The sequence below is a fragment of the Periplaneta americana genome, chromosome 4, assembly GCF_040183065.1.
Source record: "Periplaneta americana isolate PAMFEO1 chromosome 4, P.americana_PAMFEO1_priV1, whole genome shotgun sequence".
NCBI classification, from domain to species: domain Eukaryota; kingdom Metazoa; phylum Arthropoda; class Insecta; order Blattodea; family Blattidae; genus Periplaneta; species Periplaneta americana.
The window spans coordinates 17,230,563-17,248,454 of NC_091120.1; the positions used below are offsets into that span (position 1 = coordinate 17,230,563).

A 17,892-nucleotide genomic window follows, 5' to 3' on the forward strand; every position below is an offset into this window, starting at 1 on the left:
AGAATTTAATGTTTTAAGAAAAGAGCTAAGAAAGCCCAGCCACTAGCCTTTACAATGGAGCGAACAGAAGCAGGTGGGGGATATCGGGATGCGACGTAGGGAAACGGACAATAGTACCTGTGAGAAAATATGATTCAATATTGGTAGTTTTTGTCACTGGAAAACGCGAACATATTTCTGAAACATTCTATACTGACTAACTCAGTACTGCTTACTATATGCGGCCTTGGTTCTGTGTGGAGGACAGTTGGAACTTCGTTAGTAGAAGGGGTGGGAGTGAAGTACATTAAAAAACTCAGGTACAATAAAGGTTGAAATAAAAATGAAATGATGTCCATGTACTAGACTGTGGTAAACTATACACCAGTGAGTTTTTATCCCCATTCTTCTCCGTGTCCTCCTCTTTTCATAATTGTTCTTTCCTTGTTATCCTTATATTCTCCTTGTATTCATCTTGTTTTTCTTCCATTCCCCTTACATTTTTTGTATTCTTTTTGTACTACTTTTTTCTCCATTCCCCTTGTTCCCCTTGTTTTGCGCACTATTCGTCAAAAACCCCTTGTACATGGAAGTGGAGCGTAGTAAAGCTATTCGTCTGTCGACATCTGACAGCAACCACACGCAGTTTTATGTAAATACTAGCAGTACCCGTGCGCTCCGCTGCACCAGTTAGAAATAAATATAAAGTAATTATATAATTAAATTAGGACATTTGATCCAAGGAACATTCGTGTTTGATAGAAGGATAAATCGTTTATTATGTTACTTAATTTAAATTTAATTAAAAATTAAAATGCGATCATTTTGATCCAGAGACCAGTCATTTGGTCATAAAAATTAGTTTAGGAAATACAGGAAACGAAAATACAGAATAGCCTATCAAGTTTTCTGTGCATAAGAATCTATTTTAATCTTACCTGTCCTCGATTCACTCAGAAGTTACTGTAATAACATTATAGCATTATGTCCATCTAGAGAAACTACACTTTCCAATGGTGAATTAATAATTAATTATACAAATCGGTTAATTTAGCTTCCGATATTACTTCATAAAAACGCAGAAACATTATCTGTAGGCTATCTTTCATAGCTTTCGATTGTTGTTGTCCAAGGCCCCTTATAGACGAAGTCATTTGTTTTTTAATTCATTACACGGCCTTAGATGGCAGTTATTTTAATTTTAAAACTCATTTATCTCATTAAATATCGGTCCTATCAACATTTTTCAAGGAATAAAACTTATCGCAAATTATTTTTAAAGATACGTTTGTTATGTAACTTTTTTACAAAAATTAATAATAAGCGAGATATTTCGATTTATTTAATTCAGGCCTCCTTATAACCCCCCTTTTAAATAATGTATTTTGAATGCCATATAGCCTAAAATGTAAGTTACAACGAACTTAATTTATATTCCAATTTTCATCGAAATCCGTTCAGCCATTATCGCGTGAAAAGGTAACAAACATACAGACAGACAGACATACAAACAAAAATTAAAAAAAAAAACGATTTTCTGTTTCAGGGTGGTTAATTATATACTGTATGTTAGGACCAATTATTTTTGGAAAATCGAAAATTACCAGAAAAATTTCGGCTACAGATTTATTATTAGTATAGATTATTATTATTATTATTATTATTATTATTATTATTGTTACTATTATTTTATATCATCAGCATTATTATTTGAACCCTGTAAAATTTATGTAAACTACTGGACTGTACCCGAGCACGTGCATATGCTCATTTCGGATATCTATCCAAATGTAAATTCAAATGTAAATTGTAAATAAATTTGAATTTGAATTTGAATTTAGAGTTAAAATTAAAAAAGTATTAAAAATATTTATGGTAGTAAATTGTGAAATGGAGCAGATAAATAAGTTTTAAAGTCTTAATAGTTATCACGATTGGTTTAAACATGCACTAAAACCAGACGTAAGTTCAAGTTTGAACCAATAAATTATTGAGATTTGCGATAAATTAAGTAGTTTAGGAACTTATTGTATATTTATTATGTATCACTACTTTTGTAGGTCTATATAGATTTTTTGTTAAATTATTAAGTTTTGTACTTTTGTGAAGTAACATCAATGAATCTATCACTATCACTATTTCGGGATTGAAATGTGTCATAATATTTATTTAATTTGTAATGTTTGAAATAATTGTCAACTCACCTCAACGTCGCGCTTCGTGAACTCTTGCGTGTCGTTCGTTTTATTGATGATCTGAGCCACCCCGATCACCTCTCCCTCGTAGTTGCATATCGGCATAGAGAGGATCAGGTTCGTCTTGTAGCCAGTTCGCTGATCGATCTCACTGTTGAATCTTGGGTCCTGGAACAAGAAAGAAAACCAATTGCTTTAATCCACAGATGAAGGCTCAAAAGCGCAGTACTTGTACGGGGAATTTAAATCTTTAAAAGCCATCGGTGTAGCTCCGTTGGCTAAGGCGCTTACCTGCCGATCCGGAGTTGCGTTCGGACGCGGGTTCAATTCCCGCTTGAGCTGATTACCTGGTTGGGCTTTTCCCGAGGTTTTCCTAAACCGTAAGGCAAATGTCAGGTAATCTATGGCGAATCCTCGGCCTCATCTCGCCAAATACCATCTCGCTATCACAAATCTCATCGATGCTAAGTAACTTCGTAGTTGATACAGCGTCGTAAAATAACAAAATAAAAAAATTAAAAAATCTTTAAAACATTCTGTGAGATAAAGATGATAAATACTTTTCTTCTCACTATATTTTTCACACGGCTAGTCACAATTTATTTTTACTATGTCACCATTCCCAATACAAATACTACACGAATAAATGGAGAAACCTATAAATTTATTTATTTCACGAAAGAGCTGATATCTTCATATCTTCAAATGACTTCATTGTATGTTTCAAGTTTTTCCTAGTGCTGTCTATCGATCAAAATATTGAATCGATTAGCGATTTGAATTTATGATAGGGTTGGAAATAAATCCCGAAAAGAGCAAGTATATGATTATGTCTCGTGACCAGAATATTGTACGAAATGGAATTATAAAAATTGGGGATTTATCCTTCGAAAAGGTGGAAAAACTCAAATACCTTGGAGCAACAGTAACAAATATAAATGACACTCGGGAGGAAATTAAACGCATAATAAATATGGGAAATGCATATTATTAATTGGTTGAGAAGCTTTTGTCATCTTGTGTGCTGTCAAAAAATCTGAAAGTTAGAATTTATAAAACAGTTATATTACCGGTTGTTCTGTATGGTTGTGAAACTTGGACTCTCACTTTGAGAGAGGAACATAGGTTAAAGGTGTTTGAGAATAAGGTTCTTAGGAAAATATTTGGGGCTAAGAGGGATGAAGTTACCGGAGAATGGAGAAAGTTACACAACACAGAACTGCTCGCATTGTATTCTTCATCTGACATAATTAGGAACATTAAATCCAGACGTTTGAGATGGGCAGGGCATGTTGCACGTATGGGCGAATCCAGAAATACACATAAAGTGTTAGTTGGGAGGTCGGAGGGAAAAAGACCATTGGGGAGGCCGAGACGTAGATGGGAGGATAATATTAAAATGGATTTGAGGGAGGTGGGATATGATGATAGAGAATGGATTAATCTTGCTCAGGATAGGGACCAATGGCGGGCTTATGTGAGGGCGGCAATGAACCAACGGGTCCCTTAAAAAGCCAGTAAGTAAGTAAGTAAGTGATTGAATTTAATCGATTAATCGGTAGTGCACGGCATAGTACAGTAGCGCACAGCATAAGTACAGTTGTGCACGGATTAGTACAGTAGCGCACGGCATAAGTATAGTTGTGCACGACTTAGTACAGTAGCGCACGGCATAAGTACAGTTGTGCACGGATTAGTACAGTAGCGCACGGCATAAGTATAGTTGTGCACGGATTAGTACAGTAGCGCACGGCATAAGTATAGATGTGCACGTCTTAGTACAGTAGCGCACGGCATAAGTACAGATGTGCACGGATTAGTACAGTAGCGCACGGCATAAGTATAGTTGTGCACGACTTAGTACAGTAGCGCACGGCATAAGTACAATTGTACACGCCTTAGTACAGTAGCGCACGGCATAAGTACAATTGTACACGCCTTAGTACAGTAGCGCACGGCATAAGTATAGTTGTGCACGACTTAGTACAGTAGCGCACGGCATAAGTATAGTTGTGCACGACTTAGTACAGTAGCGCACGGCATAAGTATAGTTGTGCACGTCTTAGTACAGTAGCGCACGGCATAAGTATAGTTGTGCACGTCTTAGTACAGTAGCGCACGGCATAAGTATAGTTGTGCACGACTTAGTACAGTAGCGCACGGCATAACTACAATTGTACACGGCTTAGTACAGTAGCGCACGGCATAAGTATAGTTGTGCAAGACTTAGTACAGTAGCGCACGGCATAAGTACAATTGTACACGCCTTAGTACAGTAGCGCACGGCATAAGTACAATTGTACACGCCTTAGTACAGTAGCGCACGGCATAAGTATAGTTGTGCACGACTTAGTACAGTAGCGCACGGCATAAGTATAGTTGTGCACGTCTTAGTACAGTAGCGCACGGCATAAGTATAGTTGTGCACGTCTTAGTACAGTAGCGCACGGCATAAGTATAGTTGTGCACGACTTAGTACAGTAGCGCACGGCATAAGTATAGTTGTGCACGACTTAGTACAGTAGCGCACGGCATAAGTATAGTTGTGCACGACTTAGTACAGTAGCGCACGGCATAAGTATAGTTGTGCACGACTTAGTACAGTAGCGCACGGCATAAGTATAGTTGTGCACGACTTAGTACAGTAGCGCACGGCATAAGTATAGTTGTGCACGACTTAGTACAGTAGCGCACGGCATAAGTATAGTTGTGCACGTCTTAGTACAGTAGCGCACGGCATAAGTATAGTTGTGCACGTCTTAGTACAGTAGCGCACGGCATAAGTATAGTTGTGCACGACTTAGTACAGTAGCGCACGGCATAAGTATAGTTGTGCACGTCTTAGTACAGTAGCGCACGGCATAAGTATAGTTGTGCACGTCTTAGTACAGTAGCGCACGGCATAAGTATAGTTGTGCACGACTTAGTACAGTAGCGCACGGCATAACTACAATTGTACACGGCTTAGTACAGTAGCGCACGGCATAAGTATAGTTGTGCAAGACTTAGTACAGTAGCGCACGGCATAAGTACAATTGTACACGCCTTAGTACAGTAGCGCACGGCATAACTACAATTGTACACGGCTTAGTACAGTAGCGCACGGCATAAGTATAATTGTGCAAGACTTAGTACAGTAGCGCACGGCATAAGTACAATTGTACACGCCTTAGTACAGTAGCGCACGGCATAAGTACAATTGTACACGCCTTAGTACAGTAGCGCACGGGATAGTACAGTACCGCACGGTATAGTAAGTACAGTCGTGCACGGTTTGGATCGTAGCGCACGGCATAAGTACAGTTGTGCACAGATTAGTACAATAGCGCACGGCATAGGCCTTTGAAGTTGTAGGTATATTAAAAAACTTAAATGGGAGAAAAATAACATTGAAATACAACATGCTTCTAACATGATATGATACCTTTTAATTGCCCAGCTACATATGTAGTTCCCTCTGCTCTCTTTTTCTGGTGTTGTGAAGCCATTTTAGAGGTACATGTATTATTGGAAACTTTATTTTCAAGTTCCTTTCATTATCAAGTCTTACTTCTTTGAAATATACTTAAACAAACATGTAAAAAGATTAGATAGATTTTACTGAGATTCGAACAAGAAACATCAACCATTTTCATGCTGCCATCTTGCTTCTCGAGCATCGTCTCGTCGTCTCGAACGATCGGATAATTAGAGAACTCCGGGTAATCTTCTGGAACATAGACAGATGTGTATTTTGAAGTTATAAAAATGTTGCTATCTTGTAAAATAAGACCTGCATATACTGTACTTAACTAAAACTGTCCAGCACACTTTCTTCGGCCAAATTATGTGAGTAGATCATTTAACGCAGTCTCATTTAGTAGAGAAATATATGGGTTAGGTACTCATAAGAAAGAAAAAATTGTATACATAACAAAATATTTGCAACACTTGTGCAACTTTTATCGCTTGCGCATAGTTATGGCCGAATTTTGCAATAAAAAAAATAACAACAATATTACAGTAATAACGTCATAGAATTCTGCATTGAGGGCATGTGTGCATAACTAAAATATAATTAATTGGTCTAAGGAGCATCCATAGTAAATAGAACTCTATACTGTGGAGCATCCGTTTTCATCGCAAGAATAATTCGTTTAACATGTTTGTAAATTAGTCTTGAATACGTTGCGCTGCTGGAAACGTTTTTCTTCCTGAGATTTAAGAGTCCTCACAATCAATTAAAAACTTAGGTAGGTGCTTATAGTAGTACATCCGTTATCAACACATGTTTTAAATAATATGATTCAGTACAACACCTTTCTTCAAATGGTATCGTTTGGTGACAAAGCCTTCTTCCAGCTGAGTAACAACCTTCAGTTCTTACAAATATATTCTATTTCAGACGATGTTGAGTCTAACATAATACCAAGCTTAAAAGTAGAATTAATCGAAGAACTCCATAACCTAGTGAATGGTAATAACAGTTACATTCATAGTTCTAAATACAACTTTGAAAGTAGTTCAGGAGCAAACGATTTATAATCTATACTTATAATAAATCTGTAGCCGAAATTTTTCTGGTAATTTTCGATTTTTCAAAAATAATTGGTCCTAGTATAATATAAGTAACCACTCTAAAACCGAAAATCGCTTTTTTGAAATTTTTGTTTGTCTGTCTGTCTGTATGTTTGTTACCTTTTCACGCGATAATGGATGAACGGATTTCGATGAAAATTGGAATATAAATTAAGTTCGTTGTAACTTAGATTTTAGGCTATATGGCATTCAAAATACATTATTTAAAAGGGGGGTTATAAGGGGGCCTGAATTAAATAAATCGAAATATCTCGCTTATTATTGATTTTTGTGAAAAATGTTACACAACAAAAGTTTCTTTAAAAATAATTTCTGATAAGTTTTATTCCTTGAGAAATTTTGATAGGACTGATATTTAATGAGATAAATTAGTTTTAAAATTAAAATAACTGCCATCAAAGGCCGTGTAATGAATTAAAAAACAAATGACTTCGTCTATAAGGGGCCTTGGACAGCAACAATGAAAGATAGCCTACAGAGAATGTTTCTGTTTGTATGAAGTAATATCGGAAGCTAAATTAACCGATTTGTATAATTAATTATTATTTCACCATTGGAAAGTGTAGTTTCTCTAGATTTACATATTGCTATAATGTTATTACAGTAACTTCTGATATAATATAATATAATATAATATAATATAATATAATATAATATAATATAATATAATATAATATAATATGTAATATTATATAATATAATTTAAGTTATTTGAAGGGTTCAGTACCATAGTGGGCCAAGCGCCATTTACTGAATACGTGGAAAACAAGGGTTAAAATTAAGTTATTAGCATAATTCAATGGAAACCTATAACAGGTAAAATAAAATATACACATTAAATCTAAATGATGTCAATCTTCATTAAACTATGGTTGCATGTAATAAAAATTAAGAAACAAGTTGAAGGAATTGTCATTGCACCAAATGAGTGTCTCTGGATCAAAATGATCGCATTTTAATTATTTGGATGCAATTTAAATTAAGTAACGTATTAAACGATTTATCCTTCTATCAAACACGAATGTTCCCTGGATCAAACGTCCTATTTAAATTATGTAATTACTTTATATTTATTTCTAACAGGTGCAGCGGACCGCACGGGTACTGCTACTTGATAATAAATTAATTATTCACTAACAATAACAAAGCTGTATTTGTAAATATAACAGATTTGTCAAAGATACTTCTTTATAACAAGTGCAGCGAAGCGCGCGGGTATGGTTAGTAGTATAGCCTAATATAATTATGTTGTACGTAGCAAGATCGATTATTCAATTGACGGATATTTTATGAGGTTGTCATGACAGATATATATTATTAATTGCTTTTATTTATGTCAGTAGGCCTTGACTGACGAGTATTACAAGGACTGGTGCTCTTAGAGGTGCAGGTCTGGGTTTGGGGTGGCTCACAATCAACAAGTCATGCTAAAAGATGTGTAGCATTATTATAAAACTGGTCTATGTCTCATATAGTGGTCGGGACATAAGTTACCTTCACCAGGACTCCTTGCTGTAAACAGAAAGCTGATTTGATGAACATGTAAGTATAATTGCTGCCGGTTCAGCTACAGCAAAGAATGTTTAAAAAAGCGGATTTTAAAAATACACTGCTCGAAATAATTAGAGGAACACTTGTAATAAATTGAATAAGTTAGTATTTTTTGAAGGTGTGATACTGAAAATTGGACAATATGTAAATTGGAACACTAATTTAATCTAAGGATAGAATTTTTTTTAGAGATCCATGGCCTAAATACAGAGTAATTACTTAAAATAGCAAATATGGAGACATTTTTGATTACGGAAGGCATTGACAACTTCTAATTGGTAAGCTTTCTGACGTTGCTATAGTGACGAATGCTGATTATTGCCTTGTTTACTAAAGCCTCTGAGAAAATGAGGCATTTAAATGAGTTCGAAGTGAATCATGCTCTACTTCTTTTACGATAAGGTCAATCACTGAGACAAGTGGCTAGAGAGCTTGAGGTTTCTCCTTCCGTGGTGTCCAGGATACTCAACAGGCACAGAGAGACAGGTCAGTATTGTAGCAGACCTGGCCAGGTCCGCAAATATAAAACAAGCTCCCAGGACGGCAGATACACGGTCCTTTCTGCTTCTCGACAGCGTAAAAAAACTGCGAGAGATCTGCAGAATGACCTCTACATGGCTTTTGGAATCCGGATTTCGGACCAAACGGTAAGGAACAGATTAAGGAAAGAGAATATTCGTCCAAAAATGCCTGTTGAAAACAGCCTTTGACAAATGATCATCAGGCAGCAATGCTTAACATTTGCTGAAAAACATGCAGATTGGAACCTGAACCGGTGGCAGTCTGTGCTCTTCTCGGACGAATCCAGGTATCGACTTACACGTTGTGATGGTCAATTTAAGGGTGTGGGGACGGCCAAGGGAAAGATTTTCTGTAGAAACTGTACAAGATAAATCAAGAATAGCACAACACTGCTTTGAATCCGGACTCAAAATAAAGTGGGAAAATACTTCAATCCTACAAACTGAGCGTTCTCTGACACAGAGGAAATACAAGGAAGCCGCACATATGAGTTTCTCGGACAATGTCATTAGTCAACCTAGTCTAATTCTTCCGGATATTTGGTTACCTATAGTTGAACAAGACATCAGAAATATTCAATACAAGGGGAAGAATGCTGTCACCAACACCACGTAGACCATCTGGGGTCATCTCCACCATTAGACAACGTAACCTAGTGTTGCAGCTTAGTAGTTAGTAGTAGTGTCTGCTACCGCTAGGTGGCAGGAGTAGTTTTTTTTATCATGTTCTTTGTTACTAGTTTCTTCCTTTTTATCTTTCTTTTATTTTTTATCGCGGTATCATAACATTTGTTCAATTTTTCAGTTCCCCACCCCCTCCTTTTGTATGTCTTCGTCAATTTTTTAGTCACTTCACGCCTATCTTCTTTATTCTGTTTGGTCTAGTGCCAACATACTGCTAATAACTTCGGGTCTTTCTTAATTATAATCTCCACCGAAGCCAGGAATAAACGGCTCATCCTGCCAAAGGTTTTCCCGTGGTTTTTCTAAGGCGCTAAGACAAATGTCGGGATGAGTCCTAAAAGAAATGGGCCACTGCACTCATATCCCCATGAATCTCCCTAATTACTCTAAATTAATTAATAATTACATCTCTCCCCTCTCTTCGCAATTGAGTCACCATAAAGCCAAATGGCTGGTCTCTAAATTGTGACGATTTAACAAGGCTCATGACAACAATCACCTCTTACATAATAGCCAAATTGACTAGTCTCTCATATGAGACAGCTCATCCTGCCTAAGGTATTCCGTGGTTTTCCTAAGGCGTAAGACAAATGTCCGGATGAGCCCTATAATAAATGGGCACGGACCTATATGCCCTTCCCCATATATATATTCCCCTTTTCTTGTAAACGACGGATGCCCTAGTTCAGAACCTATAAATTGTCTATTAAATGTACGAGGTCACTCAATTAGTCGCAATTTGAAAGGACAGGGACCTCTCAAATTGCACATTTAGATTTCACGGCGCTTCTTCCGACGGCCTTCACTTGCTTTGTCATCAGATGACAGTGTCTCGCCATCCTAACGGCAAACACCAGCCATCTCCTCCTCGCCCCGTTCCGTGATCACTTGATCAAATCTCCGTCCCCCTCGCGTATGTGGTACATAAGAGGTTACGTCCAATTTCGGCTTCCCCTTCAAAATTTTCTAGAGCTCCTTCAGTGGAGCAGCGTAACCCGGAGTGAGACTAGTGGCCAACAGGCTTGGAGCTCACATATTTAGTTTTGTACAGCTCCCAACCCCTTGCAAGGACGCGTTTTGCGTACCTTTTAAATTTGTCCTCCCAATTCTCTTTAGATTTTTCGATTTTCGAGGAATCAACGATCAGTCATACAGAATAGCTGTACGTAACGATCTCAACAGTAGGTTTTTTTTTCTCTTCTCTCCTTTCCACCTGAAGACGAAGGGAGAACCACCCTTCGAAACGTTGTGTCTTAATTTTTTTATTGTGGCTACCAGCAATGGAAAAAGTTCATACCCCTCACCTAAATAGAAACTGTACAGGAAATTGATAGATTCGGTAGAGATTCCATAATGGTATGGGCCGGAATTATGTACGGACCTCATATTGTTCCCCAACGACTAAATGCTGTCCGGTATATCGAGGACGTTCTAAAAGAGCATCTAGTACCTGCTGCCATCGGAGTAGACCCTGGTTTTTCTGTTTGTTCAGGATAATGTCAGGGCACATTCTGCTGCTGTCACCAGGGATTATTTAAGGGAGAATTAAATTGAGGTACTGGAGTGGCCAGCGATCAGCCCGGATCTCAACCCTATTGAACATTTGTGGGCTCTTCTGGATACGAAAGTCAGGAACCGACATCAAGCTCCACAATCCCTGCAGGAACTTGGAGATGCTCTAAAGGAGGAATGGGAGAATATCCCCCAAGAGGAAATACAGAATCTCATAGGGAGCATGTCACGAAGGTGCCAAGCTGTCATCGAATGTCGTGGAGGCCATACACGATACTAGACCTTCATGTAAGAAGGCATTCTCTATTCTCCATTCACTAAAAATATTGTATCATTATCCATCTAAATCAAAACAGGCGCTGGTACAGACACTCATTCTACCTCACTTCAATTATTGCGACGTTTTGTTCGGTGATCTCAGGATTGATTCTGCTCAGAAACTACAGCGTGTTCATAACGCGTGCGTCCGCTTCATTTGTAATGTTCGATACTATGATCATATCAAACCTTCTTTCGAGAAGTTATCATGGCTTAGGTTACATGAGAGGAGAAATCTGCACTCACTTTCTCTCTTATATCGAATTATGCACACTTCGTCCCCCTATTATTTATTCGCTCGTTTTCATACTCTCTCTCGCTGTCATAATATTAATACTCGATCACAACGCGATAACACGCTAGAAATTCCACTTCACATATCATCTCTGTATTCCTCATCTTTCACTGTTGCTACCTCTCGTCACTAGAACTCTCTGCCGCCTAAAGTCAAGGGCTGCCGAACATTGAAATCTTCCAAATCCAAGTTAGAAAATTATCTTATGACGAGTTGCCAAACTAACTATTATGACAAGTGTTGTATTGCATGTTTCCACGTATTCACATTTGTTTATATATATATATATATATATATATATATATATATATATATATAATGTGATAAGTTGCCGTGGGACTGAAGCCGGATGGTCTATGGCGAGTCCTTGGCATCAACCCCTTTGATTAGATTACCCCCATTGATTAGATTACCTGGTTGGGGTTTTCCGAGGTTTTCCCCAACCAAAAGGCAAATGCCGGGTAATATTTTGGCGAATCCTTGGACCTCACCTCATCTCACTACATCTCGCGAAAATATTGTAAAAAATTGCACAAAATTGTAAAAATTGTAGAAAAATACTAAATTGTAAAACCATAAAAATTTGTAAAAATTGTAATTATAATATTGTACAATTTTGACTTGTTCCACATCTTAAAGCTTCATTGCTCATGTAAGATCTATGGAATAAAATAAATGAATAAATGAATGAATATATATATTCATATTTTTCCTTACTGTGTGTACCTAAAAATATTGCATTCATTGTATGCTTTTTTGTACTGCAATATTTTATTACTTACTTACTTACTTACTTACTTTCTTACTTACTGGCTTTTAAGGAACCCGGAGGTTCATTGCCGCCCTCACATAAGCCCGCCATTGGTCCCTATCCTGAGCAAGATTAATCCAGTCTCTATCATCATATCTCACCTCCCTCAAATCCATTTTAATATTATCTTCCCATCTACGTCTCGGCCTCCCTAAAGGTCTTTGCTGTGGTCGTGCCAGAGAATCAGTCCCATTCCGAGGCTTATTTGAAGGATTCGTAACAAGCTGTTTTTTACGGTGATGGGTTGTTAGCCCTTCGCCCAACCCCCAAGCTGGAGGACCATCCCTCATCGGCTGTCCGCGACTGCTTATTTAATATATTCGGAGCTACCCTCCATATCTGGAGGCCGTCTCCTCGATCCGCAACCTGAGGACGCGCCTTGCCGTGGTGATAGGGACCCACAATACATGGCACTATTTTATTACTACTATTATTGTTATTATTATTATTATTATTATTACTGTTCTTATTTTCTATCATTATTCTTATTATTATTGTTATTATTATTATCATCAATAATTGTCTTATTTTTTATACTTTGTTTGTCTCATTTATTTTGACCTGCAGTTCACATTTTATTGTGCTTTTTCTTTTCTTTCTGTATGTTATATATTATGTCTGATTTCTACTTACTTGTTGTTTACATATTATTATTATTATTATTATTATTATTATTATTATTATTATTATTATCGTATTCAGTTTTGTGTGTAAAATTGTAGTGTACTTTGTAAGTTTGTAGTGTTTTTTGTATCGCAGTTTTACTCCTGGTTGAGTGTTAGAGAAGGCCTTATGGCCTTAACTCTGCCAGGTGAAATAAATCATTATTATTATTATTATTATTATTATTATTATTATTATTATTATTATTATTATAACGGGTGTTGAAGTTTGATAAGTAAGGACAAGATTCAATTTCTTATATAGTGCAATGTTTTAAAAAGTTGTTTGTTGACATTATTCATTTGTTTTTATTGACATGGAGATAAATGTGGACATAAATAACCATGAATAATATACTTTATTAATTTCATGTCTGTACCTTTATCCGATGAAAAAATATTTAAATAATTCATAGTGTTCCTCTAATTGTTTTGAGCAGTGAATTTCCTCATTTCACATATTTTGTGGCGAAGTTCTGTTAATACTTGGGAAGGTTATTGTCTAAATGCCCTCAGCATTTGTCGCTGATAGTTCCGTACAAATACAGCAACGGTTTTGTAACAACACGAAGCTGTGGGGAAAGTCTTTCTTGCTCGAAATGAATGCTCAAGTCCCTCTCCTCTTTGTAATTTTCTGGTCCCATGAAATCTGCATTCTCTCAGTCGAATTCATAGCGCTGAATTTGCACTTGTATTAGTTTAGTTAATATGTGGAGCTGATAAATATGCACGACCCAGTGAACTCCTCGACAGTTGTTTCTCCCTCTCATATCCATTTACATATTTCATCGCCTGCGCGACAATTAGGTTTCGAATTAAGTCAGGAGAAACCTGCAAAATACCACAACGAAAACATTCAGCCGTGCGGCGATACTCTCGAGGAAACTTCGATTCGATTACAATGCTGGGAATTGGTGCTGGTGAACAACGAAGTTACGTATACGTATCTCAGACTAATTTAGAGAAGTGTTTGAATATTCCATTTCTAAATATGTGGAATAAAGTCATTGCTATAGCTGGCGCCAGCATTTTTGGCGTGTGTCCTAGATATATAGTGCCCAGTTTGTGAGCATGTCGCTAGTGCAGCTGAGAATGGTACCACTTCCTATACACGTCACATCAGCCATTTTTCAAATACCGTTGTCAGACTGACTGCGGTAAATGTAACACACTAGCTCTTAACTTTCCCATTACTTATTTCACACGCCAAAAACGGTAACGCGGACTGTAATTTTTTTGTAATTACATGGGACGACAAGCGTGTTGCCATGATTTCGTAGTCATTGGTCTCATACTGCATCTTACTTAAGGGGTTAGGTACAGCTTACAGCAGTAAAGTTTTGGAAATATTCAACATTTTTTCCTCCATTACTGTACCTTGTACTACAATAAGGAAGATAGTATGTGTAAAACACTGCCCTTCTGCTATATGAAAAAAAAAAACATTTTTACGATTTGAAACAATTATATATATATATATATATATATATATATATATATATTTTCAAATTCAAAATTCACTGTGCAGTGATCAAACGTTTCCGTCATAACTCAAAAAGTATCGAACATTCTGTGATGAAATTTTTTGTGCGTATTTATGCATGTCATATCTACAATATGATGCAAAATAACTGCTCTATCTTTGACAGACTGCCTGATAAAAATAAATTCATTTTAAAAAATGGTCAAATATCAGTATTTTCTTCTAACACAAATGAAAAAAAATTATTAAGAAATGTAGTTGGAAGAGCATGATATTGTAAACATGAGTTTCAGCAATAAAATAAAAGAGAGAGAACATGAAAAAGTTAACAAGTTTATGAGTTATGAGGGAAAAGCTTCATCACTGCACAGTGAACTGCCACCTTATTTAATTAAAAAAAAATAGATATAAATAATTTTTTTAATCGTAAAAATATTTTGTGCGAGATCGTACGTATTTGCTTGGTTTCCGCACAAAACCAATCCGCGGTAAGTCTAAAATTCCACATTCAGTATTCCCAACCTAACACACATAACAATTTCCCTCTTCTTACCACTTAAGTGACATATTGATTTTACTGCTTTAGGCTTTTAACATATTATTTTTAGAGACGTTCAATATAGTAATAATTATAAATTGGAAACTTACCACTGCAATTTGACCTAAATTGCACTGTTAATTATTGTTTTTAAATATTTGCAAAAATTAAGTAAACTCTAAATCATTACATTACCTTACCGTTTGTTTTAAGTTCGCATTTATAGACTGTGGGGAAAAAAAAGACAGACGTATATCACGGCCTGCTGGAGTATAGTAAACACAGAAAACATTTTATAGCAACAATGTTGAAGAAAGATATTTTGGTTTTCCGAAGTTGCCGTCATTAAACAGAAACCAAGATGGAGATTTCATTGCAACTAATTAGAAATTCCTCTTTCAGGTATGTAATAAACTATCTTCGCACAAAATAATGTACAATACACGAGCGGTATATTTTCTTTCAAGTCTCGCTTTTTCAAACTTTTCCTCGAACATGAAAACGTCAACATACCGCTCTTGTAATGCATATTACTATTTTTCGTATAGAAGAACAGTGTTTTACACATACCAATTTTATTACTGTACAATAGACAGTAATGGAGGAAGAAAAATGTTTAATATTTACAAAAATTTTACTGCTGTAAGCTGTGCCTAACCCTTTAACAACTCTTCAAAAGAGATGGGAAAAGTTATTTTCTCGTTAAGATTACAACTGTACCAAAATAACAGTTCCGAAATAAGAGTATCATATATAATTACACAGGCGTAACGTGGCATTTTGGAACATGTACGAATAGCTAGTATGTAACATATCAATGGTACTTTGGACACTACATGATCACATACTTCCTTGTATGCCATGTGATCCAATACGACGTCATAATCAGCTGAGTTGTGAGTTCGTGGAAAATAAATGTTTCCTAATCAAACCGAATTTGTAGATTTTGTTTGTTCGAACGATGAAATTTAATGCCATTTGTAAATTGGCTCCTCTGCTGCGCTCAAGTTAAAAATGGTGTTCAATTTCTAAAAAGAAGAAGAACATATTCCAGCTATAATAAAGAGAGAAAGAATAGCCTATAACATTTGATGATGATGATGATGATGATGATGATGATAATGATGATGATAATGATAATGATAATGATAATGATGGTGATGATGATGATGATGATGATATAGCGTTCCTAAATGTTAAATGCTATCGACCTGGCCCGGGATCGACCCCGCAACCTTCGGCATAGAAGGCCAGCGCTATATCACTGCATACATCATTTCTTTATTCTTCATCTTTCACTGTTGCTACTTCTCGTCACTGGAATTCTCTGCCGCCTGAAGTCAAGGGCTGCCGAAGTTTAATTTCCTTTAAATGTAAATTAGAAAAATATCTTATGATGAGTTGCCAGACCTAACGCGTTGCAAATATTTAATGGAATGTGTTCCATTGTATTTATTTTTATTTTTTTTTTGTTTCTTATTTTTATTACCTAAATCGTGTTTATTTATCACTTAACGCCAATATGTATCCCACTGTGTTGTTTTTTATTATTAATCTATTTTTTGTGTACATTTTATTCAATTGTCGGTTTCTGGTTTAATTATGTAAATCCTACTTAATTGTAATCTAATACTAATATGTATACTAATGTGTTTACTTTTATTTTTACTGTGTACATTTTTTTATTGAATTATCGGCTTCTGGTTTTATGTGATTCGTATTTGATTCTAACAACATTAACATGTATTCCACTATGTTTGTTTTTATTTTATGAGGTAAATTTTATGTAACTACCTCTTTTGATCTCATTATGTATCTAAATTGTATTAGTATGTAATTACTTAATTCCGATCCAGTTTTATGTTCAACTGTGTAAGCAAGTTTTAATCCTGGTTGAGTGTAAGAGAAGGCCTTACAGCTTTAACTCTGCCAGGTTAAATAAAGCCATTATTATTATTATTATTATTATTATTATTATTATTATTATTATTATTATTATTATACCAACTCACCAACCAGGTCGACTAGCGTTTCTATCAGAAGAGGACAGTTAAATGGCAGCTGGTAGCGATGATGATAAATGCAATAGGATGAAGACCATGATAATCGGAAGAAAAGTAAAAAAGGTAAACGCACGAATTTGAAATTATGCAGTACAACAAGTGGACAGATTCAAATACTTGGGGTGTACTATAAGTAATGACACTTACTTTGAGAGAGGAACAGAGGTTAAGAGCGTTCGAAAATAAGGTGCTTAGGAAAATATTTTGGGGCTAAGCGGGATGAAGTTACAGGAGAATGGAGAAAGTTACACAACGCAGAACTGCACACATTGTACTCTTCACCTGACATAATTAGGAACATTAAATCCAGACGTTTGAGATGGGCGGGGCATGTAGTACGTATGGATGAATCCAGAAATTCATATAGAATGTCAGCTGGAAGATCTGAGGGAAAAAGACCTTTGGGGAAGCTGAGACGTAGATGAGAGGATAATATTAAAATTAATTTGAGGGAGGGAATGGATTAATCTTGCGCTGGATAGGGACCTATGGCGGCTTATGTGAGGGCGGCAATGAATCTCTGGGTTCCTTAAAAGCCATTTGTAAGTAAGTAATTACTGTAAGCAGTAACTTGAACTGCTCCCAGGAAGTCGAAAGAGGATACCAATGGCAAAGGAAGCTTTCTATAGGAAAAGGAGCATCTTCTGTGGAACTCTGGAAAAGAAGTAAGGAAGAGACTAATGAAGTGCTTTTTGTGGAATA

At 36.3% G+C, this 17,892-nt stretch overlaps 1 protein-coding gene across 7 annotated transcripts in view; it reads right to left on the reverse strand.

The window, feature by feature from the left end:
* Pde6 (phosphodiesterase 6) overlaps positions 1-17,892 on the reverse strand; it is an 840,004-nt gene that overhangs the window by 180,528 nt on the left and 641,584 nt on the right. For all 7 annotated transcript variants that reach the window (XM_069822899.1, XM_069822895.1, XM_069822898.1 and 4 more), the window contains one exon: positions 2,184-2,342. In XM_069822899.1, coding sequence (XP_069679000.1) covers positions 2,184-2,342 — 159 coding nt within the window. The remainder of the gene's footprint in view (positions 1-2,183; positions 2,343-17,892) is intronic.